We start from the raw sequence: 26,694 nt of genomic DNA on the forward strand, positions 1-26,694 counted from the left end.
GCAGCAGTGGTTTAAAAGGAGAAAACTTTAGTCAGCAGATAATTAGTCTTTTTAAATAAGTGCAAGGAATAAAAAATAAAACCTTCCATCAGACTTGTGTTTGTAGAAGTTGTCAGCAATTCTGCTTTGATTGGAGAGGGTGTGCAGCCCTTTGAATAGTTAAAACATCTGTTCAGCGACGTTGTGAAATGCTCGTGTTCGGAACCCCTGATAAGGGGGACTGCTGAGCACTTGGCTCTTACAGGCTCTACAGGCAGCAAGGGCTGCACAAACTGTGGCCACTGCTTGCCTTTCCTCCTCCTGGGCAGAGCAAAACGTAGGAGACAGCTGCTATTATACATGTGATTTTGCCTTGAGAAGGAGAGAGCAGGAAGTGCCTAGGAAATGGTTCATGACAGAAACCTGGAGTTTTAAATAGGAGAGAAGAGGAGGAGGAAGAGAGCACATGGGCACAGTTTGTGAACAGTTGAAACACTGACACAACAGCAGCAGGGGAAAACCAGACTTCTGAGAGAGCAAGCACCTCCCAAGCTATCCTGATGGAAGGAGAGACAGTCCCCGAGGCCAGGGGAGCAGGCAGCAAAGCCACTCGGATCGCCCTCGGTGTCTTTGTGAGCGGCACTGTTGTGCTTGGCACCGCTCTTTTCTTGGGTAAGTGAAAGCCTTGACACTAACCTGAGCACAACCTCCAGCCTGCCTGCTGGGTGCTGGTGTTTGTGTCTCACAACGTCTTTGGTGAAAATCTAAATCTCTTTTGCTTTCCTCCCATTTTATATTCATCCTGAAGGGGATATGTGTCAGTAAAGGAGTTCTTGTTGTGGGAATGCTAGAGCTGGGGGATGCAATGGGAACTCATGTAATGTTTTGAATGCTGAATTTAAATTTTGATACTCAATCGAATGTGTTCTGACCAGACTTGGGTTCTTCCACAGGACAGAGAGAAGCAGGTGAGATTATGCTGATTACGGATTCAGTGGTTGTGACTGATGTGGAATAATATTCTCTGTTTCCTGGAAATGAATCTGTGTAGTGCGTGCATTTTATGGAATCTTTTTGGGTTTCCTTCATTTGGTTTTCATTTAGGGCTTGACTAAAACCCCTGTAGAAAGCTTCAATAGTACATATGCGTGCACATTTTTCAGATCTTTCTGTTCTTCTACGATGAATTGCAAAGCTGCCTTTACAAAAGTCATAAAGAGTGCATCTAGGATGAAATTGAAATATTTTTGTTAGATATATAAGCTGTAACTAGATGCAACAAAGAAGGAAATAGCTTTTCCTCTCCCAGATTTGGAATTGCCTGTGGATTGGTTTTGTTAGCATAACTTGAAAGCATATGCCTACACTTCTGAAATTATGTGTAGAAGTATAAATATGCCCAGAAACTCCAAGCAAAGTGGAACCTGTGTTTTATCCTGTAAGAACTTTGCAGAGTTGGATCCTCTTTTGGCACAATTCTGCCCAACCTTTTGTTTCTTTAGACCAACACAGATTTCCCTAGATTGGTGGAAACCTTGCCTCTAAGTGTATCTTTTTCTTTCATCCAATCCTTTATGATCTTGTTTGAAAGGTCTGCTTTGTTTACAGTCACAAAACAATGTCAGGTTTTCTATAGAATATTTAAAGCAACAGGCTCACTCTTAGTTAGAGCTTTTCTGCTCTAGAGCAATTTCTGCAACATTTTCAGGAAAATAACTTCTCTGTCAGTGATCCCATTCAAGTAAACTTTTTATAACCATGAGTGAGTTTGAATCTTCAAATTTCTAGATAAAAGAAAAAGTTTTTCCCTTAAAAAATGCAGTATAAACATCAGGGAGTAATAATGGAGAGACCTTATTTCTTTTTGCCTTCACTAGATTTGTTTGTTTGTTGCTTAGAGCAATAAAAGGAATTGACTTTTACCACCACAGATTCTCAGAGATAGAAACTGCTTTATCCATAGCCCAGGTGTGAAAATTCAAGCAAATATATTAATTCTTGCAGACAGTTTTCCAAGTGGCCTGTGGCATGTTCTGTAGGCAGCGATTCAATATCAAAATTTTCATTGGCATAACTGCTAAGAAAATAAAAATGCTGGACTTGGGTCAGCCAAAATGCTTTTAGGATTTCTTTGGAAATGGTCTGAAATTTTCAACCTAAAGAACCAAGGAAAAAAAGTTAAATTATTTTGGTTTAACATTTTTTCAATTAGATGTTTCCACACTTCATTGTGATATGGTTTCATTTGTAAGTTTGAGCTAATTTTTTTTTTAAAGTTTTATTTAACTGTAGAAATGGACATAATTTTTTCTGTCTATATGAAACATTTCAGGCACTTCAAGATGTTCTTTTTTCTTCATTTTTCTTTTAGTCTGCAAAACTTGTTGTTTCTGGTACACCTGAAATTAATTTTCCATGAGGAGTGAAATGTAGCTTTCTCCTGCTCTCTTCTTCTCATAGTTCCTACAAGTCTGAGGATGATGTGGGAGAAACAGATATTGTTAATTCCTGTTCATTGCTCGTGCTGGCTGTGATCTCTCTGTGACCCCAGTGGGGAGCATTGCTGGGGCCCTGCCTGTGACACTCTGGTAGGAGTGGGGGCTGTGACAGGACAGGAGCCACCCCCTCCTTGGAGGAAGCAGATTGCTCTCCAGTGCCCTTGGTGAGAAGTCAAGCAGCTTTGAATCTCAATTTGAGAGCCTCTTCTCCAGATTTGGTAGTCCTTTAGGCTGCTCAGATCACAGGAACATTATTTGCATCTGTACATTTGCATTATTTTCCTTTTCCCTTATAGATTTATTTTTTTAAACTCAGTTGTGGAGTGTATTTGCTTAAGAATCTGGAAACAGGCTTATCAAGGAGGAATGCTGAGGGTTATAACCATGACTCTAAGTAATAATGTTGTGATTAGTTATCTTAACAATAAAAAAGGCAAGAGAAAAAACTGTGCAAAGTTTTTCCTGTCAAAGTTAGCTGTTATTTAAAATGGAAATGTCACTACCAAAAATTTATTCTAATGATAAAATTGTAGGTTTTCCAGTTGAAATGGTATTTTGTGTTTGTTTAGAAATATCAAAAGCACAAGGGCTGCCTCAGTTTAAGCATGAAATTATGTCTGGGCTTTTCCCTCCTTTCTCTGCTTTGTTAAGAAAAAAGTCCAGCAAGCATTCAAGACCTGGATGGATTCTAAAGGACTAAATTCTAATCAGGGAAAAAGGTGAGCTGGGAGGAGTGCAACACTTAATTAAAAGGGACAGTATCTATTATTTGTAGTTCATCTTTGTAGTGGCTCAAAATCATATTCTGGAGATCTCCACTTCTCTATTTTCTCCTGGTTTTCAATATTCCAATTACAACCTTTGTATGCTTTAAAATCTTGTGTATTTCTTGGCTAATTGACAGTGTTTGAGGTGTTGTGTTTCACTAAACCAATGAAAGCTTTGGAAAAGCTGTCCAGAAATAGTTTTACATTCCCATTTTTTGAGAAGCTTGGATTGAAATCCAGCTATTTCTGCTACTAATTGCCATTAAAACTGTGAGACTGGAAGAGAGGAAACAGCTTTATATTCAATTCTAGCTTTAGGAGGTTTTGCAAAAAAATTTTCCTGGGCTGAAATGAAATTTCAAATTTTTCTATCACTTTAAAACAACATATAATTACAGCAGAAATTGCTTTAGAACTATCAGCACTGTTAAAGCAGTGGTGCCATAATATATTCCATTGTTGGGTTTTTTCGTTCAGTGTTATTTGCTTTTTTTGTTTTTGCCATGGACTGTTATTAAGATAATGGGTATAATGAGACATTTCTTTATGCCTACTGAGCACATCTAGTGAGAACTATTTCACCTATCCCTTGGGATTCTCCCTTCCTAAACCCAAGTATTAATTATCTGCATATTTGCTGCCTGAGAGCAGTATCTGAAATTAGCAATTCCTGTGCTTAAATTTCAGTGGCAGTTGTAATACATGTTTTTAAAAGATGAGCAAAATTAACTGACAATTTCATAGTTCTTCTCAGCAAGGCTTTTGGAAGCAAATGCAATTACAAAACTTTTGGGAGACAATTCAGACAGAACCTGGGTTGTGCCTTTTAAAGCACAGCTATTCTTGTGCCCAGTGCAATCTGCTGTGTCCCAGGCTGGAATAAGGAGACCCTGGGAAGGTCCTGTTGGTGCTGGGTTGTGCTGGGCAGTGCAGTGCTGCTGCAGGGCAGTGTGGGCAGCACAGCTCAGAGGAGCTCTGGAAACCCTGCAGAGGGTGAGGAGACCGCTCCGTGGTGCATTTCCAACCATGGAAGGTGCAGGCTGGTCCTGTGGAATGTCCCCATGACTCCTGCCTGTCCATGGCAGAGCACTGGAATTAGAGGACCTTTAAGGTCCCTTCTAAGCCTAGCCATGCTGTTCTCCTGTGTTTCCAAGCTCTGGAGCATGATAACAATGTGAATTGTTTGTATGTGGTGGTGCTCAGTGAGTAGGGCTGAAGTGATGCTGCTCCAGGCACTGTGCAGAGACAGCCCTTGCTCTGTGCTGCCTGTGAGCAAAGAGGGGGAAGGAGAAAGCAGGACTAGGAGGGGGAAGTTATTTGTACAAGCTGCAGTATTTACACAATATATATTCTAAATATTTACTTAATATACATTCTAAGTGCTCTAAATCAGTGCAGTCAGAGAGGCACTGCGACCAGGGGCTGCACTGATATTGGAATGATTGAGTACACAACATTTGGCTGCAGCTGTCAAAATTCATTGCAAATGATCTCATTATGGTTTTCCATTTTGCAGTTAGCCAAGGTCTTATAAAGTTTCATCCGAAGCAACAGTACTGTTTGACTGCAGAATGCATTGAAGCTGGTAAGCAGCAATTTTATCTTCTCAATCATATCATGATTATAGTATGTTAATGAGATATTTGTACCATTTAATTTTTTCCCATTATACATTTTACTCAGAAAGCTCATTTAATGAGAAAGAATGACAATCCTAAACTTTTTAGAAAGTCACTGCTCAAATTGCTTCTGTTTTGTTTATTTTGTACAATTAAAATTTGTGTTTTAATTTGGTCTGATACTAGTCTAACTGGGTTGACTCAAAGTTTCCCATAGGGGTTATTTTCTTTTTTTTTTTTAATAGGAAACAAAATGTTGAGTGACTAGACCTTCAGGAAGATTTTGTTGCTTCCTTTCCAGTTATCAGAAAACTAGCAAGTGTATTGTTAAGCACAGAGGTGCTTTTGTACCAGATCTGGCACACACTATATATGATTTTATATTAAAAGAGGGTAGATTCAGACTAGTTATATGGAAGAAAATTTTTATGGTGAGGGTGGTGACACACCGGCAAAAGTCACTCGGAGAAGTTGTGGATGCCCCATTCTGGAGGTGTTCAAAGTCAGGTTGGATGGGACTCTGAGCAACTTGGTCCAGTTGATGATGTCCCTGCTTTTTGCAGAAGGTTGGACTAGGTGACCTTTAAGGGTTCCTTCCGAGCCAAACTATTTTATGGTTTTATGATTATGTACTGAAAAGCTACTGAGTCTTGGACTTGTCAAACTGATGTCTCTCTTAACACCTCTCTTGCACTGACAATAGTAACTGGTAAGGAAGCAGTCACAAAATGGAGCTGAAAATGATGAAAATCTTTTCCAATTAATGGTAGATCAGAATTTGATTTGTTTTCTTGTGCAGTATTCAACTAGAGGTAAATACTGCACAGTTACTGAAATGCTAATCACAATCTACTTAATATGTATCACTACTAAATTCCTCAGGCAATTAATTCTATCATGGCAACAATGGAGAGCCTGTCTTCAAGTGTCTGGCTCCAGCAGCTCATGTTCATGTAGCGCTAAGTTCAGTCGTCATTGCTGTATGTCTCTCAAGAAGATTTATTGCAGATATTTTGTCTTTTTTGTTTGTTTGTTTGTTTCTCATTAATCATAATTTCTGGACTGTAGCCCTGTCTAATTCTCTATTTATGAAAAAGTGTTCCACAAAATCTATGTGGTGTCTTTTTTACAGCTGCTAGCATCCTGAGCAAGATAAATCAATCTGTAGATCCATGTGAGAACTTCTATCGATTTGCATGTGATGGCTGGATAGATAATAACCCTATTCCTGAAGATATGTCCAACTATGGTGTTTATCCCTGGCTGCGACACAAAGTGGACCTCAAACTAAAGGGTAAATTGATAATTTCTAAAATTACTTGGTTGGCTTGTCACTGTAACTTGTTAAATGGCTGGGTTTGAGATTACCAAAAATCTCCACAGTTCTCATCACTGGATAACATCCAACAGCCTGACTTGATGTTCTCTTTTAAGTATATTTTTCTTTTTTTTAAATTGAAAATTACATTGAGAGATAATGAATTGAACATAAACAGAATTTGGGAGGAAGAATAGAACTGCTGGGAATTCTGGTAATTCTACCAGTTAAGAATGGATGGATGAAATTATACTGATTATAGCAAAAGGCAAAGACAAGGGGATTTAACTCTTTCCCCCTTGAAGTAAATGGTTAGACCAGAGTGCGGGAGCTCAGCACACACAGTTAAGAATGTCCCAAAATCAATCATCAGTCCAGGGCAGCAGGCTGTCTCTAACAGTGGCCAACAGCAGGAAAGAATATAACAAAACCAAACCAGGATGATATTTTCCAGTACACTCACCTAGCCCTTGGCAGAGGCAATTCTCAGGCTTCCGGAGATGGAGGTTGTTTGGGCATTGGGTTTCCTTCCCACTGCCATTCAGGCTGCCACTGAAGTACCTGAGCTATCATCAGTGAAACAGAAAGTTGCTTAAGAATGTGTTTCTGGAGGAAAAAATAGCCCCAGGGTGGAAACGTGTAGGAAGAAAGGTATGTTCCTTGTACCAGTTTGGATCCCATTGCTCGTGTGTAGTCTCGAGATGCCATGAGACCAAGCCTGCTCCTCGTCCTGCTCGCGATCATTCCACCAGTGACTTGCCTTTGGGCTATACTCTGCAGCCAGGAAGCCCTGCAGGCCAGCTGGGGAGAAAGGGTGATGATTATTGTTAGGTAGGAAAATCTTGCCAGATTCTTCTAGTCTCGACTAGAAGTGAGTCATTCACAAAAAGGGAGACATGCAAGATTTAATATTGTTGGTGGTGTGCTTGAGCTTTGCCCACCTCGAGTACATAATTGACATAAGAGCCCGGCTTGAGCTCACCACAGAACAGAGGTCAGTTTTAGAATTTAATGCTTAAATACAGCACTTGTTTTTCTTTGGATTTTGTGTAGGCACCAAAGCCCTTCTCCAATTGCTTTCTTTAGTCTTATTGTACCAATTTTCACATCATTAAGTATTTTAAAAGCTGCATTTGGGTTCAGAATATGAGTTTTGGTTTTCAGCACAGTACATGATCTCAAGACTTCTGTTTAAAGTCTGCTGAAGATGTCACAAGGAAAGGAAAAATAATATTGCCAGAGCCTGTTTTAAGTTATGCTTTGCATTCTAATTGTTCTGCCTCCAGAATTGGGCTGTATTAGATAAGTGCACGTCCTACATGAACCATAGCCACAAAGAGGCCAGTCTTAATTGAATATAAAGTAGGAAGCTGTCACTGTCATCCTTAATTTCCTCTTTTTACAGGTCCTAATCAAGGACATCATGCTAAGACAGATTTTTATTTGATTTTCTTTCTGCAGTTCCTATAGAAGTTGATAGTACATAGCTAGAAAAAAATGCAAGACAAAGCAAGAAACATCCAAGTGGGAAGTATTTGCTTAATGAAAACACTATATCAGATAAAGGGAGTTTATACAAATTTGTTTTATAAGAGGTCCTTGGCACAGATAGGGACAAAAAGATGTGAAATGCTGGTTGGTTACAGGAGTGTTTTTAAAATAACACTTCCCATCTCTTCCTTAACTTTTTACTTCATGAACTTTCCAAAATATAATCTTTGTAATTAAAAAAAAAAAGGAAAATGGAAAGCATTGGTAGCTGAAATAAGAAGCATAACTTCAACCTCTAGGTATATTTGTGTTTTCTCTTGAGTTATTTCAATATATTAGCTCAACACTGAGTTATTAATTTCTGTATGACCACAACCTTGCTAGCAGTTTTAAAAAGAGGAAGAACTCCTGCACAGAGAAACAGTTATAGGGCTGAATAGACCTTGGAAGCAAATTGAATCTCTCCTTTCTCAAGAATTCTTAGTAGAACTTTGTACCACATGGTAAGTATCCCTGTTTGACATTCTGTAGATTAAAAAAACCTCAGTCTTTAAAGACCTAGTCGTTATGCAAGTTCTATGCTCTGAAATACTTATCACATTAAAGAAAACTATTAATCTTAAAATGATAACATGGCTTGGCCAGAAAGACACATTTTTTCATATTTGATTTTCTTTGATGGTATGATAGAGATAGAAACATTTATTCAGGCTATTTATTAAAAATTATGTTACTTAAAATAAACTATTTGGACTTCTAATCTGTTTTCTGGCCTCTGAATGTTCCTGAGCCTACTCCTTTTCTGGAGAAAGGGATTTTGGGCAAAGACCTGTTACACAGGTTGCACAAATGTATCTTCAATATTCTGGAAATTTTTTTTTTTGTTCAGGAGCAATTGCTACAGAAGAAGATCTTCCAGTAGATAATGCACAGCAGGTGTAATAATTAGTTTTGTCTTACCAAAAAAAAGGTAGTTGTGGCTGTGTAATGTAATGTACTGAGCCCTGCATTAGGTGTTAGTGGGTTTGAGAACAAAGCATTTTTTCTCTATTTTTTTTTGTGTGTGTTTTTGTTTGTTTATGGTTTCTTTGTTTGGTGGGTTTGTTTTGTTTTGTTTATTTTTTGTTTCTTTTAGTGTGTGTGTGCAATTTTGGGTTTTGTTTAGTTTTCTCTTTTTGTGTTTTTTTTTTTTTGCTGTGTTTTTGGAGTTTTTTTGAGACTCACAAGAGCAAACAGTTTTCCAGGTGTCAGCTTCAAAAAAGGGTAGAACATTTTCTGTATCAGTGAAGGTTTTTGGTGCCTTAATAGGGAATTACAAAGAGAGGAAATGGTAGTAGGTCAATCCAAAATAGCTAAAAACTACTGGGTGGTAGATTTTTTGTCTGCATATCTCTGGTTGATTAAAGGATCAGGATTAGAAACATTAATTTTGGGGTTCTTCTAGATATCCAAATTGTAATGTGATAGTTAAAAATACTTTTTTTTTAAAGATTTGGGTTTATAATGGGGTAGGAATATATATATATGATGCTCTCATGGGTTTCTCTAGCTGTCTTAACATGCATTCAAGCTAAAATCATATCATCATTTCCCCTTTAATTTCTTTTCCATACGTTGTTTGAGGGTACTTGGGTTTATTTTTCTGTGCTCAGAGGAATCCACAAACCACATGTGTAACTTGCTTTGATCTTCTGACTATACAAAATAAATAAAGTTCCAGCCTGGAGAAAGTAGTGGTAGGTCTTTCCTTGGATGTGACCTTCAGCAGGATTTCAGGCGTCACGGAGGAATGTAAAGGAGATAATTGTAGAGCCAAAAATACCTCAAAAGCAGAGGCCTGTGGTTTGGGTTATGATCCAAACCTAGGTAAGGGACATGTAATATTTAGGTTAAAACTGCTTATAGAATTGTTCCTTATAGAACTTTCCTGGAGAGGACTGATATACGACTACTTCCCCTTAACCATTCCGGGCTGGACCAGATTGTCCTAGACCTGAAGCCAGCCTTTTCTTTTCAGCTACACCACACGCATGTTAAAAAGTACCTCACTAAAGAGCAAACACTCCTGGTGCCCAAGAGACCTCTGATTAGGAAGTTCTTGGAGTTCTTCAAAATGGAAAGAATCATTTGTCTGTGGCCTGTGTTGTATGAACAGAAGCGATCTCAAACTGCAACATCTTCAGCCTTGTGTCAGGTCAAGTAACTCTAGGATGGTTTTCCACTTGCCATAATATTTCCTGCAAAGCTATTTGTGTTCCTGATGAATTTTTCTATTTTGATTTGATGAACTCCATTAAGGTTTTAGGAGTGCTTTTGTCTTGTCACTGAAAAGCAAGTGGCTTTTTGTGAACAGTTCAGAGCTGGAGGTCTGAGGGACATAATTCAGTGCTTATTACCTGTGGTGAATGTCAGTTGTGAACCCAGAAGCTTCCTTTCCTTTCTGAGAAGTACAATGGTATACAGCTGGCTTATTTTTTTTCTTTTTGGGAGTGACCATGCAGGAAGCAATAAATTAAAATAAAAACAACAAAACAAAACTCCACAAACATTCCTAAATCTCAGCGCTGCAAAGGAGATGATTTAAATTTTGTGAATAATTTGTGAATATGTCTTCCAGATCTTTTAAATTTAATTTATGACTGTGGAAACCAGTTTACAAATTAAGTCTCCATACTGTTCCTGGTCCAGTGAGACACCTACTTCAGGCTGATTTGCTGTGCTAAGTTTTGTAGTGTGGCTGTTTTCTGAATGCGAGTCAGTTTAAAATGAGGAATTTCCAATGTGGTAAACAGAAAGAAATGGAGGCCTTTTAGGAGGATAGGGTGTGTGAGTTTCTGAAGAACATGAGACAGACAGCAAACAAAATATCTTGGCAGTGTAGGCAGCTTTTCCCAAGATAAACTGCAATGATTTCCTTTGGAAAAGAAATTGTTTATAAGTAAAACCAATAAGTAAAAATATCTCTTTGGAAATTTATGCTGTTTGACTATAGGATATTCTTTCAGACTGATCCCAGGAATTGGTGTTGAGCAGTTGTTGTTGCTGTTGAATGGTTGCTATCCTGCACATAGGACCCTGTGCTACAGGGATATTTTAGGGCTGGGTTTTCTCTCCTACCATTCAGCTGGGACCACTGGGATAGTTTGGATGTGTCCCATAAAATCTGTAATGCAGCTGCTGACACTTCTCCCCAGGTTTCCATATTAGCTGACCTGTCTCTTGTGATTTGTTTCCTTCAAAGTTATTTGAGCTTTTTGAGAGCTGTACAGACGCTTTTTCAGTGGTCCAAATCTTTCCTATAGTGGCTTATTTATCTGAATGTAAGAAAAAACATAAGTGGCACAAGGTAATCAGGTAAATCTCTCCAGGCAAGAAGTGAGTAGCTTTTTGGTAAGTACCTAAGTCAAAAGTGGAGAAGCCAGGACTTTTTCCAGGCTTTGTGGCTGCTCCAAATGAAAATTGTGTTTGTAATGGGTGATTTTTGGGAAACCATGAGTACAGAGAGGAGACAATTTTGGTTCCTAAATGAGGTTTAAAGGCAGCACAGTAACTGAGCCACAGGATTCCCACAGCAGCTGCCTGGTTTGGAGACAGGAATGGCATCCTCCTCTGATCCCTCAGCTAGAACCAGAGCAGGACATCCTGCTCACTCCCGTTCCATATGTGGCACATATTTCCCTTAAATTTACAGTGAACCTGGGGTTTGTATGATATATGTCACTCATACTTGCAGATACTGAATTTCAAAATTTTTGATGGCTGTGTTTGGGTGGGTAATTTTACAGAATCAGGATTGATGCCTTGGAAGGCACAGCAATCCATGACATATGATTCCCCTTTTTGACCAAAAAATTTCCACAAGTACATGTTGAAACTATTATTGTAATGAAGTAAATGTAATGCTGCCATTTAGTATGGAGCTCCACCTATATTGTAACGATTGGGAAATTTGCAGTCTTCTGGTGTAAATGTGGTGTAAAATCTTTTGTTTAACGTTATAATAACATGTGTTATCCCCTAAAGCATAATACTAGGAGGCCAGAAGGGCAGGGCAGGAAAGAAGGCAATTCTACTCAAAAGAGTAGGATTTATTATTGAAATTTAATTTATGAACAGAGGCTCTCACCTCCTTATAAAAATTTTTTTTAGTTGGTCACAGTTTGTGTACAGTTATGCTGACTTTTGGAGGAACTCACATGATGGGCTTATCTCTTGATATACAAACTCAGAGAATTTACCAAATGCTGAAACTGTAAACAAACAACATTTCCGTTTGGGAAATGTGCTGTGTGTTAGGGCACGGAGCAGCGTTAGGAAGCATTTATGTAAGCACAGCTGTGTGAATGCTATTTCCATGAAAACTTCCATATTGCTAAAATGGATAATCAAGGAAAGAATTTGTGGGGAATTTCTTTTCAAGGGGCGAGGGGGAACCCTAGAATGTCAGTATATTAGTTGGGTTTATTTGTCTAAATAGAGAATCCTTTAATGAAATTTGTATTTGGGAATATTTTTTTGCTCTACTTGGTTTATGTTGCTTGGGAACTAGAACCTATATGAATTGATTAATTATGAGATTGTCATGAAATACATATTCATATTAATTACATCTTCATGAGTGCAAAATTAATTCATAATGATTTAAATGTTCCATTGGAATATCAGAAAAATTAATAATGAGGGGCTGTTATTTTCAAGAGTCACTGCTCCATCCATGATGAGATGAATGCTGCCATCAAGACATTGGCTGATGGACATTAATTGCATCAAATAAAAAAGATAGTTTCCTGAATTGATAACTGGTGTCTTGATCATGATTAAATACCTTTAAGAAAAACCAATAGCACAAAACCCCAAAACAAACAAAAAACCCCAACCAACCCCCTAAAAACCAAAACAATGAAAAAAAGAGCAAACAAACTAAATTCCCCCACACCAACCAACCACCAACCCATCCTCTCCCCTCAGCTCACAAAATAAAACAAGGAGAGGAGGGAGACACAGTTTATCAAAGCAAGGCAGACCTAGATTAAGGCATCACCTCCACAGGGGCTATTCTTAGGAATGAACTTATGGAGCTGCAGAAAACACTGGCAGTTCTATTAAAGAAAAAAAAATCAACAAAATAGTTACTGGTTTGAAAATAGGGAAACTTTTATATTTAATATCTAAGGCACATCTGAGGCTATGTAAGCCAACACAAGGCCTTCCAAAAGTGACTAATGGCCATTGACATCCTGGGTGGTTCTGCTTTCCAAAGAAGTGGGAATATACAATACAGCAGGTGTAGGGCAATCTGAGAGGAGGCTAGTGCTCTGCATCTAGTGCTCTGCATTTTTTCATATTTCTGTGTGAAAAAGGGGTTTGCCACTATGAAATTTGCTTTGAGTTGTTATTTCAATCCCTTGCGTACTCCAATAAGATGATTCTGGTGATCTGATTATTAACAATGGGGAACTGAGAGAAGAAAGGTAAGAATGTAGTAGAAGGCTTGTTAAGAAGGGAATGCAAAAGACATGAAAGTGGAAATAAGGTGTGCTTTTGAAAAATTTAAAAACTGCATTATAAGCACCACAAAGGTGTATTGATTTGCTATCTTATTTTACTTTAGACACTCAAAGCAAAAAGCTTTAATTAGGCAAGGATAGTTTTAACCATTTGGAGATTTTTTTTTTTGCAAGCCTTTGATGTTAGCTTGTTCTTCCATATATATATTTAGCAAACAGTAGAGAAATATGGACTATAATTAATCAGAAACTCAAAATAGGTATTTATAAAATGCAAGGAAATATATTTTGTACTGCATTAGGCTTGGATACTTTCCTTCCTGTGCTCTGAAACTGAGAATTCTTTACAGCCACCAACGCACAAAGAAAAGGAAGAGCCTTAATGTCAGTAACAATTTAGCAATTATTTAATTTATTTATGGTGGTGAGAAAATTTTTCATTGCTTTTCATGCTTGTTTATTTGTGAGGGACTAAAAATTTTATCTTTAGATTGTGTATTTTCATATTTTGGACTTTTGGAAACAAATTTTTATTTGAAAACCAATTATTTGCAGTTCACTTCCTATAAAGTGTCTGGTGGGGAAAAGGACTCCAGACTTCACATGTCAGACTGTGCATAAAATATATGAACTAGCAAGAAGCAATGCAGAGCAATTTGCAGAATTAATAGTTTACAAAAGAGAAATAAATTTAGGTTAGCTCATATTTTAGGGAAACCTCAGAAACCAAATATTGCTATCGATTGCTACTAGAGGAAAGGAGTGATTTTGCAGACTTAAGTTGCCTATCAGGAGACATTCTCAGCAGAAATTGTGTTTTTAAGGCATAGAGGAGTTTAATGGGGCCTTGAAATGATGAATTTGAGGTTGGGTTGCGCTGGTGTCAGACGAGAACTGTGAGCAGTCATCTGCACCTCCACTGAGATTTGTCTCTGTGGTATTTTCCAGGCAGGCAAGATCTTGCTTTGCTCTTCTTCCAAGGCTTCCAGATGCAAAACAATTCTGAAATGGAAGCTGGGCAGGTGCAATCGTGTGGGAGTTTGACCTGTGCTATTAACCTGCTAAGAGGGATAAAGTTGTACTGAAACATTAAATGTTGTGTCCTACAGCAGATGTCCATGTCTTTTTCAGAAGAGTGCTCTGAAGAAACAGATTTAACTCTAAGAATAGTCTTGGCTTGATGATACTTGTCTTGTTCCCAAGAAATATGTTCAGCTTGAAATATCAATTAAGTCTATCACTTCCATTTAGAACATACATACATACATAAATATATATATATATAATATTCTTCACTCTCCCCTCAAGACCCCATTCCAGCTAAAAGTCCCTTTTCCAAACTGATGAGAATATAAATATATGTATCAGATTTTCTTCTTTGACTATTTTGTAGCCTGGAATGTTGCAGTCTAATTAAATTCTTATTTTCATATATCAAGACAGAAATGTTACCATTGGTCAAAAGATCTCAGCAGTCTTGTGTACAATTTTATGTGCTGTGGCCAGTGCTTTTATTTTGGGGTAGAACATTGTGCCCCTTGTAGGAACAATGACACTTACCACTGCCAGCTCTCCTTCACTTTGGACTATGAGAAGGAGGAACTGGAAACCAGATACTCTAAATTAATGTCAGCTGGCCCCAAACCATTCTGAAATGATCTCTCTTGAAACGTGTAAGCTCATGTTGCTTCAGACTGTACATTTGTCTAGCTGTGATGTCTGTAATAGCAGTGTGGTTTCAAAGTTCTTTGTGTGCCCTTTGGCATCCTGGCCAAATCTCTGCTCTGTGAACCATCCTGACCTTGACTTCTGAAATCCAGAGTGCTGAGAGTTTGAAGAGGGGGTGATGCCTTCATGTTACAGTTGGAGGGCTAAGCAACCCCAGTGGCACAGGTGCTGGTGGATACTTGGGTTTTAGAGGTTTCTTTTCAGCAACTCTTTTGCCATGCGTCTTAAGCATGAAGAAAATATGGGAATTAATAGTTAGAAATTTTTATAGAGGGCTAGATTAATCATAATTATCTTATAGTTCAGGGACCCCAAGGAATGACATTCTGCACACATGTGTTGTGTGTTTGGTTTGATTGCTAAACTCCAACCAAGGTTCGAGAAGGTTTTTCTCTACATTTTAGAGGTAATTCCTCACAGAACATCCTTAAAAGAACCTGCTGTTGGCATCAGAGGACCATCTGCAATTTTCCAAAAGATAACTTGGGTTTTGTTTTTTCACAGAGGGAGCACATAATAGTGCTAACTTAGGGAGGAAACAAAGGTTGTCGCTGATAGCTAGAGATGGGAACAGCTCTTTTAATTATTCTTCTCATCAGTTAAGAAACTCAGTTTTTATAGCTGTAGAGCACAGTGAGGGCAGGGTGACTAGCAGAGTCTTAATTGCTCAAGTATTGAAAGAGAAATTATCTGTCATTGGGTATTTACAAATAAACCTGCTGAATGTGCAGGCCCTTGGGCTGCTTTCTGAGTCTGATCCCAAAAAGAATGCGTTACAAGCTTTCAGTTTAGTACTGAGAATCATCTGGGCAATGCCAAGCAACTCCCACTGTCTCTGAAATGAAAAGGGCTGAGGGGCATTCACTGTCTCCAAAGGATCAAGCTCTTTGAGCGTGTGGATCAAGTTCAGCAAGCTTTATGCTCATAAAGGAGCTCTATTTCAATCACTAGGAGTCTGACATTAGTTAGATAAGGAGCAATCTGTGGCTCACTTTCTTTATCTGCAACAATGGATAATGGCTGTGTCTCCTTGCTCTGTCATGCCTAAGAGTGCTTTGAGATCTGTATCCTAAATGGATAGAGTGCAATGGCAGGAGTAACCACTAGATTATTTCCTGTGACCTTTATTGTGTCACAGACAATTACATTACCCATATAATGCAGCTCGGTAGCTTGCATTGGGATAAAACATAATTGACTTTAGGGTAAAGTTTATCTCCCAAAAAAGCATTAAGTCTTGAAGATATTAAGGAGCAGAGAAGCCACTATCTCCTCTGGTTGCTGGTTCCAGTGGTTAATCACTGTCACTGATGAATTTGCCTACATTGTTCAACTGTTGGCTTTCTTTATGCCTTTTTGCCATAGATCTCTAAAGACCTCTCTAGCACCAAGCATTTTCTAAAGGTGTTTGGATATTGTGCTCCCATCACCCTTTCACATCTCTTGTGAGAAAAATGTTCCCTCACTGCATGCTTTTTTGTCCCTCACTTCTATTTCTCAAGCCACACCCTCCAAAGAAAAAACCCATTGTTTTGATATTTTTCTGCCCTCTGTCCAACTGTCCAACATTGTTTTACAATTCAGACAGCCAAAGGGCAGGCTGTGTTCCAGTCTGTCTCACCAGCCTGTGTACACACTAAGATCATCTCCCCATTTTGATTCTTCTCTGGTTTTGCAATCCAAGACTCCTGTCTGTTCTAGCATTGCCCTGGGAGTTCACACTGCATTATTTGTCTGCTTCTAGCTTTTCACTCTTCCAGGGTTACAACTTTCCAGGAAATAGGATGTCCCTTGGGGTTCTTGTATAATTTTTGGGTTTTTTTCAGTCCAAGCATATTCCCTGGGGGATGTTTGCACATGGAGTTCTTTTCCTTCAAGATACAAAGCATTATAATATATTTCAGATCATTGCCAGATATCACTGTGCTAACACTTGAGCTTGCATTTTCCACACAGAGAAAAAGGATAAGGACAAAAACTAATGGAAAAAAATGCTACTGTCTTTATCAACTAGATATTTCTCTATATTTAGGGTTGCAAAGTGCAGAGAAAACTTTTAAAAACTTTTATTTTTCTCACTATAATAGGAAATAAACCTCATGAATAGCACAGGATTTCAACTCAACAATATATATAGAAAACTGTCTGGTAGGATATAGTATATATACAATCTGATCGGGACACTGATAAATTGAATCAATATTTCTAATCTGAATGAATTGTGTGCATGTTTCTTTTCTCTGCAAATCTGGCTTTACAATCCTTTTTCATGCAGTCCCAGTCAGAAGAAGGAAAGGTACGGGATTTCTTGGTGCCATAAATAAAATATTATGGTAGAAAACCAAAGTGAAGCTGTGCAAGACAGTGGGCTGGAAAATCAACAAGGGCTGGAAATGGAAAGTGAGATTAAAGGTAACACTTAGCCACAAGACTATCCTTAGCAGCTTTAGAATAGTGTGCAGCTAAATAAACACACATGCAAAGCTTACTTTGTGATGTGCCTTGCTCTCACTTTTAACAGCAGATGATTGCTATTTACTCAAGGGTAGTGAACCACAGGAAGCTGGCCTTTTTTAGCCCTCTTGCCCTGGAAAAGAACTATGAAAAGGCAACTCAATATAAACTCCCTTCCTTCCTTCCTTCCTTCCTTCCTTCCTTCCTTCCTTCCTTCCTTCCTTCCTTCCTTCCTTCCTTCCTTCCTTCCTTCCTTCCTTCCTTCCTTCCTTCCTTCCTTCCTTCCTTCCTTCCTTCCTTCCTTCCTTCCTTCCTTCCTTCCTTCCTTCCTTCCTTCCTCCCTCCCTCCCTCCCTTCCTCCCTCCCTCCCTCCCTTCCTCCCTCCCAGCTCCCCACCTGCAGCTGTGCCTTTTTTTCCTGGGCTGTATATCTGAACATCTCCAGTTCAGACTACAGCTATGGAGTGGTTTTTTGCTGGTGATGCTGAGTCTTTGTGTTTCATATGAGAGTCAGGGAGTGCAGTGATGCAAACCTGCCTGACCTGGGGTGACAGAAGTTCAAGAACCTTGACTGAAATGGGAACTTCTACACCCTCATCTCCTTTATACAAGAAGGTGAATAATGAAGCAATTTGCAACCTCAGAAGTTTAGGATATTGTGAACACCTTTAGCCAGATTCTGACTGTGCAAGTGGTAGCTGCTTAATGACATGAGTTATGTTATTACAGCACAGTGGAGTGCAATTGCTAACAGGTGTTGACACTTGCCATAACCAAGTTTTATGTGAAGGGAAACATAAATCTTGCATTTGGGCATCCTGTGCATATGGAAACATGAACAATGAGGTGCTGAGGTCAGTGATAGAGGCAAGGATCTTTTTTTTATGCCAAAGAAAATGACTTTGGAAATAATTTAGAATTGAAGAAAGTGAAAGATGTAACTGAAAAAGAACTGTTTTGCTAAAAAAGCTATTCAAACATATACTTGATATTTGGCTAAGGAAATGGGATCCAAACTGCATATTCAGCTGGCTTAAGCTATGCTGGTTCACTTTGTCCTGGTGATTTTTGGTTATGATATTCTGCTTTGCAGGCAGGCTAGCAGTATAACTCAGTAGCAGCAAAAAATTGTTAAATTTTTGTTGATGTTAATAACAATTCTGTGATTTTTCAGATGCCTGGAAATCAGCTTAGATTGTGGTTTCTTTTTAACCTCTGTAGATTTTGTTGGAGTGATGTGTATTTCCTAATCTGATCAAAACTATTTATTCCTAACAATTCTTCTTTAAAGGTAAAAAAAATGGTGTCCTAAAATGCAAGATTGCTTTAAGGAATTAAAACTTTTAGTTTGAAACAAGAAAACAGAAAGCAAGCAAGAAAAACAGCTCCAAGAAGAAGCTCAATGTCCTTCTCAGTGCTAAGTGAGCTGTTCTAGTCAAAATGTTGGTAGCCCTGATCTCCCTAACTAGGTCACAGTTTAAGGAAACTGTGCTTAAGGAAAGCCTATCAGACTGAACTTCTCAGTGGATTTGTATGAATACACACAATTCCTTAGTGAGGCATGAGTTGGAGCTTGGAAAGACAAAATAAAAAACTAAACAGCAAATCTGTGGTATCTTATGATAAACAACATTAACTGATCTTTGGTGGTCTTTCTCTTCCTATCCCTTGACAGACAACATAGGTTTTGATTACATTTTGGTCTCAAAACAGAAAATATCTGAAGCTATTTCAGTTTTTTAAAGTAGAAAGACGATTCTCCCAGACAAGTGTAGTTCAGGTGAATTTTTTCAGAGGGCTGAATTTGCTCTCTGTGTGCCACTGGCTGGCATTTCCCTTGCTGTAGATGAAATCCATGTCACATGTCAGGAGGTGAAGCACTGCTCAGGGTGTGTGGGATGGCCCTGGGGCAGGTTTGTTCAGCTTGCAGAGCCCTGGGAGAGCAGACTGAGCTGCTGCCCCGTAGAGAGCAGCGTGCATCGACCCACACAAACAGATTTGCTCTGTTGGGTGGGTTTGTCAGAGCCTGCAGCTGCGGCCAAGCTGCTCACAGCACCCAATATCACTAATTTAAAGAGAGCTTGATGGGCCTACATTGATTTCAATCACAGTAGTGACTTTCTTTCCATGAATAAGCAACCTCTAGACAGACTAATTGATTACATATATCTTTGTTCAGTGTGCTGTGCTTCTTGCCTTTTCTTGCTGGTCTTGCCTTTTCTTGCCATTCATCTTTAAGAATTTAAATACTCAAGGACACGTAAAGTCCATATATATTTGTGAGCTAAATAAGAAGCAAATTTCTAAATCTTGTATTTGGATTTTATACTACTTAATGTAGGAATCATGTGGATGTGAGCAGTGCTCCAGTTTTGTGCTTCTAAATCTTTCTGAAAAATTGAGATTAAGGCTGGGAAACCTCTGTAGCCTAAAGACCATCCATGGATAACACCCCCTATTTCAGTATCCACAGGATTCAAGCATCTTATTGAGTCTTTCATATTTGATCACTGGATTTTATGTTATCAGAACTGAGAGTTGTCTTTATAAAAGAATTCTGAGCAAGCTGGCAGCATCTACCCCACCTCACTCTTTGCAGTAGTGAGGTAGTGTAGATGTCACATTAATGAGATAGTTTGATGGGTAAACACCAGGTCTGATTTTAACACAATTTGATGCAGTTTTATCTGTAGAGTTGATTTTATTGGCTCTTATAATCTGTTTCTCTCTTGAGCTTTAGCCATTGGATTTTATTAGCTTCAAAATTTCATGGTTGTACAGCTCACTGGCAAAGACAGAAATTATTGTAATGGCTTTAATGGGAGGGTAGTTTTTCATCCTTAGTTTTATGGAGGATTCCTTTATAGTTTCTTTCAAAATGCCATTTTAAACATGTGAACAGGTCTGATTATGCTGCTACAAATTGTGCACACTGAACATATATAGAGATGATTGGTATTACATTGCATTTAACAAATTGAGAAATATTTGAGGATTTGAAACCAAAGCTATCCTCTCCAGAAGTATTTTTATGGAAAAATCTTATTCATAACTAAGAGAGAATAATCTCATTAAACGTCTTAAGGGTCCAAGCAAAAGAATTGGGCAATGGGATTTTTTGTTTGTTTAAAGAGAAAAGGGGTTGGAGGGAGAGAAAAGTTGCATTGCTCATCACTATGGTATTCCTTGAGTAATAAAGTATTAAACATTGCTAGGTCTGCATTATGGTCCCCTGAGTGCTCACATGAGCTCAGGTGGGGAATATCTGAGGTACAGCATGGCTGGTTCCTCAGGGGGCTAGGGAAATTTTGGGAAATAAGTGCGTTAAGATCCTGCCTCAAGCAGTGAGCTCCTAATACTGAGAGAAGCTGTGCAAACCCAGGCTGTTCTCAGCTGAAGAACCCAGCAGTCGCACCCAACTTCCGCCTCCCTGGAGAGGCGTGGAAGGAGCAGGGCTGGAGAGTGAGCGCCTGTCACTGTTTACAGGAGAGTGCTGCTTTTGGATGGCAGTGCCACCACCTCTTCTGTACTCTGCAGAGGAATAACATTGCCTTGATCCTGATCCAGCTCTGTGTGGGAGCTGTTTGGTCTCACCATGGCTGGTGTTATGGAGTCTCAGTGGTTCTCTGCATTCACAGGCCTCTGGCACTCTGGTTTTCTGTTCCCCCTTTTGTGTGGGGCATGCTTCTCAGCACACTTGCACTGTGCTGCTTCTGCTCATTTGAAACCCAGAGCCCAGGGTGGTACTTTGGGGCTTGGAAGGGAGTCTTGAATTTTTCAAGGCTTTTTAGCTCTGGCTGAGTACGTAATGCTGTTTGATGCCAGCAAAGCCACTCCTTCCAGTGGTCCCAGTAGCATTAAGGTAAGGCTGTGCAGGACCTGCTTGGGTCTTGCAAAACCAGATGGAGTCCAACAGAGTTTGCCAGCCCTATTCCTGTGCTGTGCTCAAGAGTTACCTGTTTCTCCTGGCCATGGGAGTGCTTGTGCTGTGCAGCACCTGAGCTGACAGATCCCTTGAAGCTCAGCTATCTCTACATTTACCCACAGTACTTTGTATCTGCAGCTGCATTGTGGCTGATTTACAGCTTGCTCCTGGGATCCTGTAACCTTCCCCATTAGGTCCTGATTTCATAATGTACCAGCACCAGAAGCTGAGCCACTTGAAAAAATTCCTGACTTCCTGGTCTTTGTGTTGGTTCCCACCCCACAACTGCCTGTCACCTCAGCTTGCTGAGGGTAGCTGGTTGTGAGGATGAGTAACAAGCTGCATCTGTCATTTGGCTTTATATCAGTTCTCTTTAAAATAAACCAATAAAAAATTCTTCTTTGTTGGGGATTGAAAAAGGTGCAATTATGTCTGTGCTACTGCTTAAGAAAGTACACATGGAGCCTCATACTTAATCAAATAAATCCTATGGTTAAAGCCAGTGCTGAAACAGGCAAACAATGTCTACATCTTCCAAAGTATTGAAAAAAATGACTTGTTTTTTCAGCATTGCTAGAGAAACCCATCAGCAAAAGACGAGACAGTGAAGCTGTACAGAAGGCCAAGATCCTTTATGCATCTTGCATGAATGAGGGTAAGTAGATTGATTTGAGGAGGGCATAGATGCATCCCCTGCATTTATAAAGGCAGGCTTTTTGTCTCTCTGCAGAGCTCTGTGAAGCTATGTGCAGATGCATGGATTTTGCTGATATGGATTCAGCTGGGGTTTAGGGTCTTTTGCACATTTAAAGCTGTGATTTGAGACTGAGGTACACTCAGGCACAAGTCAGTTTTAGAGAAACCCCTGCTTGTCAGAAGTGTGAAGAGATATTTATCTGTGCAAAAGGAAGTTAAACTGTGCCCCAGGCTTGTGGGGTTAGTACCTGGGGTTATTAAATCAGAAGAACCCTCTGATGAAATTCTCATATTGATATTTTCAAGAGCCTGTTGCTCATCACCTTCTACATTTCTCTAAATCTGTTTAATCAAAACACTACCCCAGGGCTGGGTATAGACAGCCCTGGACTCTTTAGCTTTGGTATCTGCATGCCAAGCAAGTTAGCCATGTTTGCAGAGTGCTTTCCCTCAGCTTGTAAAAGCTGCTGTAAGATAATGTTCACTAATTTGGAACACATCACTACTCTTAGGTAGCTGCAGAGGTGAAATAAGGCTTTGAAGTCCCCTTTGTCCTTCTGACTCTTTCAGGATTTATTTTCTGCACAGCTTTCTTCCAGTATGGCCTGTCTGACTGACAGCAAATGAGATAGCCTGCTCTACAGCTTTGGTGTCCAGATATTGGCTCTCTAGCTTTGATTATGAGCAATAACCCCCCAAATTTCCCTAAAACTAGTGAAATATCTATGCTAGTTCCTAAGCAAGGAGTGGTTTTTTTATTTTATTTACCTAATTCCAGCCTTTGCCTTTTTGGAAAGGCACTGACTTGCCTCTCTTATTCTTGATACAGATAAACAGGATTGGACTTCTATGCTGCCGTGCTCACAGGCAGAGCAGAGGCTTTGAGTTTCAGCTATTGTGATTGCCTTGCCTGGAAATCAATTGGTGCCAATAAATCTTTGTCTCGTGTGGCTGCTGCTGGACTTGAATTGTCTGGAATGTAATTGTTGTCACACTTTGACATTTCAGATAAAATTGAAAAAGCCGATGTGAAACCCCTGTTAAGTATCCTGAAGCATTCACCCTTCCGCTGGCCTGTGCTGGAATCCAATATTGGACCTGAAGGGCTGTGGTCAGAAAGGAGGTTCAGCCTAGTCCAAGCCTTGGCAACTCTGCGTGGCCAATACAGCAGCTCTGTCTTCATCCGTTTGTATGTGGCTGCTGATGACAAAATCTCCCACCGCTACATCCTGAAGGTACAACACAGCATCTCTGATAGGTTACTTTGCATGCTGTTTTATGGTCTCTTTTTTTTTAAACACGTTTACATACCAAAGGTTTACATTTGATTATTGTTATTATTATCTACTGGCTTACAGATGTATGTAGGTGCCAGTTTATGGGAGTGTAGAAGGCAGTAGCAACCACTTGCTATTGGAAAGTATTTCTGTACAGGTTTTCTTCTTTCAAATGGAAAAAACCCCATAAAAATGTCCCAGTAGACCAATAGCCAGGGTCTATGTGCATGAGAATAAGAACTCAGTATCTAATTCTGTGTGCTGCTTTATGACTCATCGGCTGCATGAAGAAGGCTTTTTGTCTGTGAGGATGAAAAATGGTCCATCAGTAGCAGATATTTTGAACTTGAGCTGTTTTTCTTGAGATGGAAACACTTAATCTGGTGCTTATACAGCACCTTACAACACAGATTTATCCCAAGTGCTTTTAAACGTGAAATAAAAGAATTCACATTTTTCCTGAAAGGCTTTTAGACCTGAAATTGCTTTTAGACCAATTGAAATATTCCTGAAATTGCTTTTAGACCAAAACATTACTGAACTCTTAACAGTGCATGGCATTAAATAACAGTTTAGTAAGAAAAAGACTCAAGAAATGTTGTCTCCCTGTAGTCTAACAAAACTCCAGATAAAATTGTATAACTGTGGCAAGACTGAGTCCCAGATAAAATTGTATAACTGTGACAAGACTGAATGCCTGGGCCAAATGCATTGTTGTTTAAGAGCTTCAGATGAGAAGCCAGAGCAGACTTTCCCTCCACGGCTACAAGAAAATAGTTCCTGAAGGCAAGAGAGAAGGAACAAATAAGAAAGTTATGATGGCATTCATCACAGCAAGAAAAGGATTTAAGATCCTTATTTTGCTGGCATCTTGGCTAGCTGTAGGAATGTAGTCAAGAATACATTGCATTTAGGGACTGTGGTGGTACTGGAGTGGATGTCAGTTCTAAGTCACTTCTTTATTGTGTCTTTTGACTGAGGCATTTAAGTGGCATAAAGTTAAAGGGTAACTTTCTCTCATCTCTAGGACATTTTCCAGGATAATCAACAGCAAATCAACAGTTTGCTGTATTAAAGATGTCATTCTGCTATGATGCTGTTTAGCTCCTGTCAGTTTTTCTTCAGCTGGAGACTCACTCAAAAGAACTGAAGCTGTATAATCAGGGAGATGTTTATCTGAGTGTCTCCTGTCATAACATTTCAGTTCAAGTCACCTGGCAGCAAATGGCTGGGCAGGGACACCCTCACTGCTGGTCTCTTGGAAATGATTTACAAGCAGCAGCACCTTCACTCTCTATGCTTAGGGGCACCCAGGAATTAAATATCTATGTGAAGCACAACATTCTATGAGTGATGTATTATTCTGTAGGGTGTTGTGATGTTAGTTTGATTAGGACCTTGATCTGCAGAATGCATCAGCCAGTGCACTACTTTGTCCATGTTTTAACAAATTCCCTGGGGTGTAGATGTACCACACAGTATTTCAATCTGCTTGAAAAAGGGCTTTATTGCAAAATTCTTTTTGTTCAGCATTGCAAAATCATCAATGGGTCATAAAAGAAGTGGAAACTCCAAATAAAACTTTGTTCAGCATTCAACATGATCTTTTTTCTTTTTTTTTCATGAGTGCTGAAGCTGTTGGTTAACATTTTTTGTTTATTTCTCATATTTGTGCTCTTTTGGTTTAATGTGCTGTCAAATCTAATTCTTAAGACCACAGAATTTAAATGAGCATTTAATGTAACAGTCACATAATTGAAATTCCCCAAATAATCTGAAGTTAACTATTGCAAAGACACATGTACAAAAAGCATAAGAGTATATTCTTTTTGCATCATTGTGCTGAGAAAAGAAAGTTATGCTGTTTTTCAAAGAATGAGGATTGCACTGAGCATCACAATTACTCCTTTCTGAGGATGGTTTGTTTTGTAGAGGAAAAGATTACATTTATTCATTCACTTTAAATTCTAAGTTTTATTTATTTTCCACATGTAGAAAATGTGAAATATAAATCACTTAACCTAAAGTATTTAGATTAAATAAGACTTATATGAATTTTATGAATAAATACAGTATAGTGTCACTAGACTTATCTTTTAAAAACAATTGCAGCATCAAACCAAAAATATTTAGAACATCTAAGAAGTTGTTTCTGCTCCAATCAGTATCTCATTCAGAGTTTGGAAGCTGGTTAGTGGAAGTTTTCAGCTTTGGCTTCCATACCATAACCTAACTTGATCACATTGAAAAGTTCTGGGAAATCTCAGTTCCTAGTTATTATTATAAAATATGTGCTGCATAGTGAGTTTTTCCTGGTTAGGAAAATTCCTATCTTTCAAATGAAACTATGTGCAAATATTCCCATGTAGATGTTTCACTCAAGACACTAAATGCAAATCTCAAGCTTTCAGGCCTAATTCCAATATTAGGGTGAATGTAGACCAAGAAATCTGATCCATGTGTAGATGAAAAAGGTAAGTGAAGGCCAAAGATCTGGACTACAAGACACCTTTACCTAAAGTGCTGGGGACATAACAATATCCTGTGCATGCAATCCTGGCAGGTAGGCACTTCAGTTCCAGTTCATCTTTTAAAGAGACTGAGTACAGCCCCCAGTGCTGGTCTAGGGTGCAGCTCAAAATGTAACCTCAGTTTCAGTCACAGAAACCTGATGATGCCTCCCAAACAGACAGCAGCTCTCATGCTCCAGCACCTCAGGGGCATTTGGTGCATACACTAGATTGGTGTGATCCCAAGCTCACTCTTGTACCCCTGAAATAGACGTAGGATGGACGCATGGTCATCAGAACCAGGGGTTTGATCCTGTAGACCCAGTCCTTTTGCATTTCCTACTCATTGATGTAGCTGTTTTAAACACCTAAATCACATGTGTGATTCTTTTCTTTAGGTGGCTCAGCTATTGCAGGGGTCATCTTAGGCCCCCTAGATCACAGTAATGTGATTTAGTTAATACCTGTCCGCACAGCATAGCATTTTCCTGTTTTGAAATCTTGTCCAACTCAGACTGGTGCAGTGTTTTATATGTTAGGTATTTGCACACAACTACTGTAATTGTCAGAAAAACATGAACCCTTCCCAAGCTTCTTGTCAGTTTGTCTTTGAATCTGATGAATTTACCAGTTAAATGTTACTTTGTGTTGTTTTTAACAGCTTGATCAAGCAAGCCTCTCTCTGTCATCTCGAGAGGATTACCTAGAAAATACCACAGAAGCCAAATCTGTAAGTATTGTCAGCTGGATAATAGAGCCACCATTTCCCCCTCATCTCTTTAACTGTTTGTTTTGTTTGGTTGAGCTCCAAACTGAGAAAGGGTTTTGTGCTTTATTTGGATTTGGGTTTTGCAGGGTACCTAGCAGAAAACTCCACTTCTATCAAATACTCTTGCAAAGTTTCCTAAATGAAGCTTGCACTTGCA

General features: G+C 39.1%; 1 protein-coding gene across 1 annotated transcript in view; it reads left to right on the top strand.

Annotated features, from left to right (window-relative positions):
* The first annotated feature begins 539 nt into the window (after positions 1–539).
* PHEX (phosphate regulating endopeptidase X-linked) overlaps positions 540–26,694 on the top strand; it is a 95,094-nt gene continuing 68,939 nt past the window's right edge. Inside the window, exons 1-6 of the mRNA XM_066571650.1 lie at positions 540–651; positions 4,761–4,829; positions 5,996–6,157; positions 21,854–21,940; positions 22,990–23,216; positions 26,430–26,498. Coding sequence (XP_066427747.1) covers positions 540–651; positions 4,761–4,829; positions 5,996–6,157; positions 21,854–21,940; positions 22,990–23,216; positions 26,430–26,498 — 726 coding nt within the window. The remainder of the gene's footprint in view (positions 652–4,760; positions 4,830–5,995; positions 6,158–21,853; positions 21,941–22,989; positions 23,217–26,429; positions 26,499–26,694) is intronic.

The sequence above is a fragment of the Molothrus aeneus genome, chromosome 2 (assembly GCF_037042795.1).
Source record: "Molothrus aeneus isolate 106 chromosome 2, BPBGC_Maene_1.0, whole genome shotgun sequence".
Lineage (NCBI taxonomy): Eukaryota > Metazoa > Chordata > Aves > Passeriformes > Icteridae > Molothrus > Molothrus aeneus.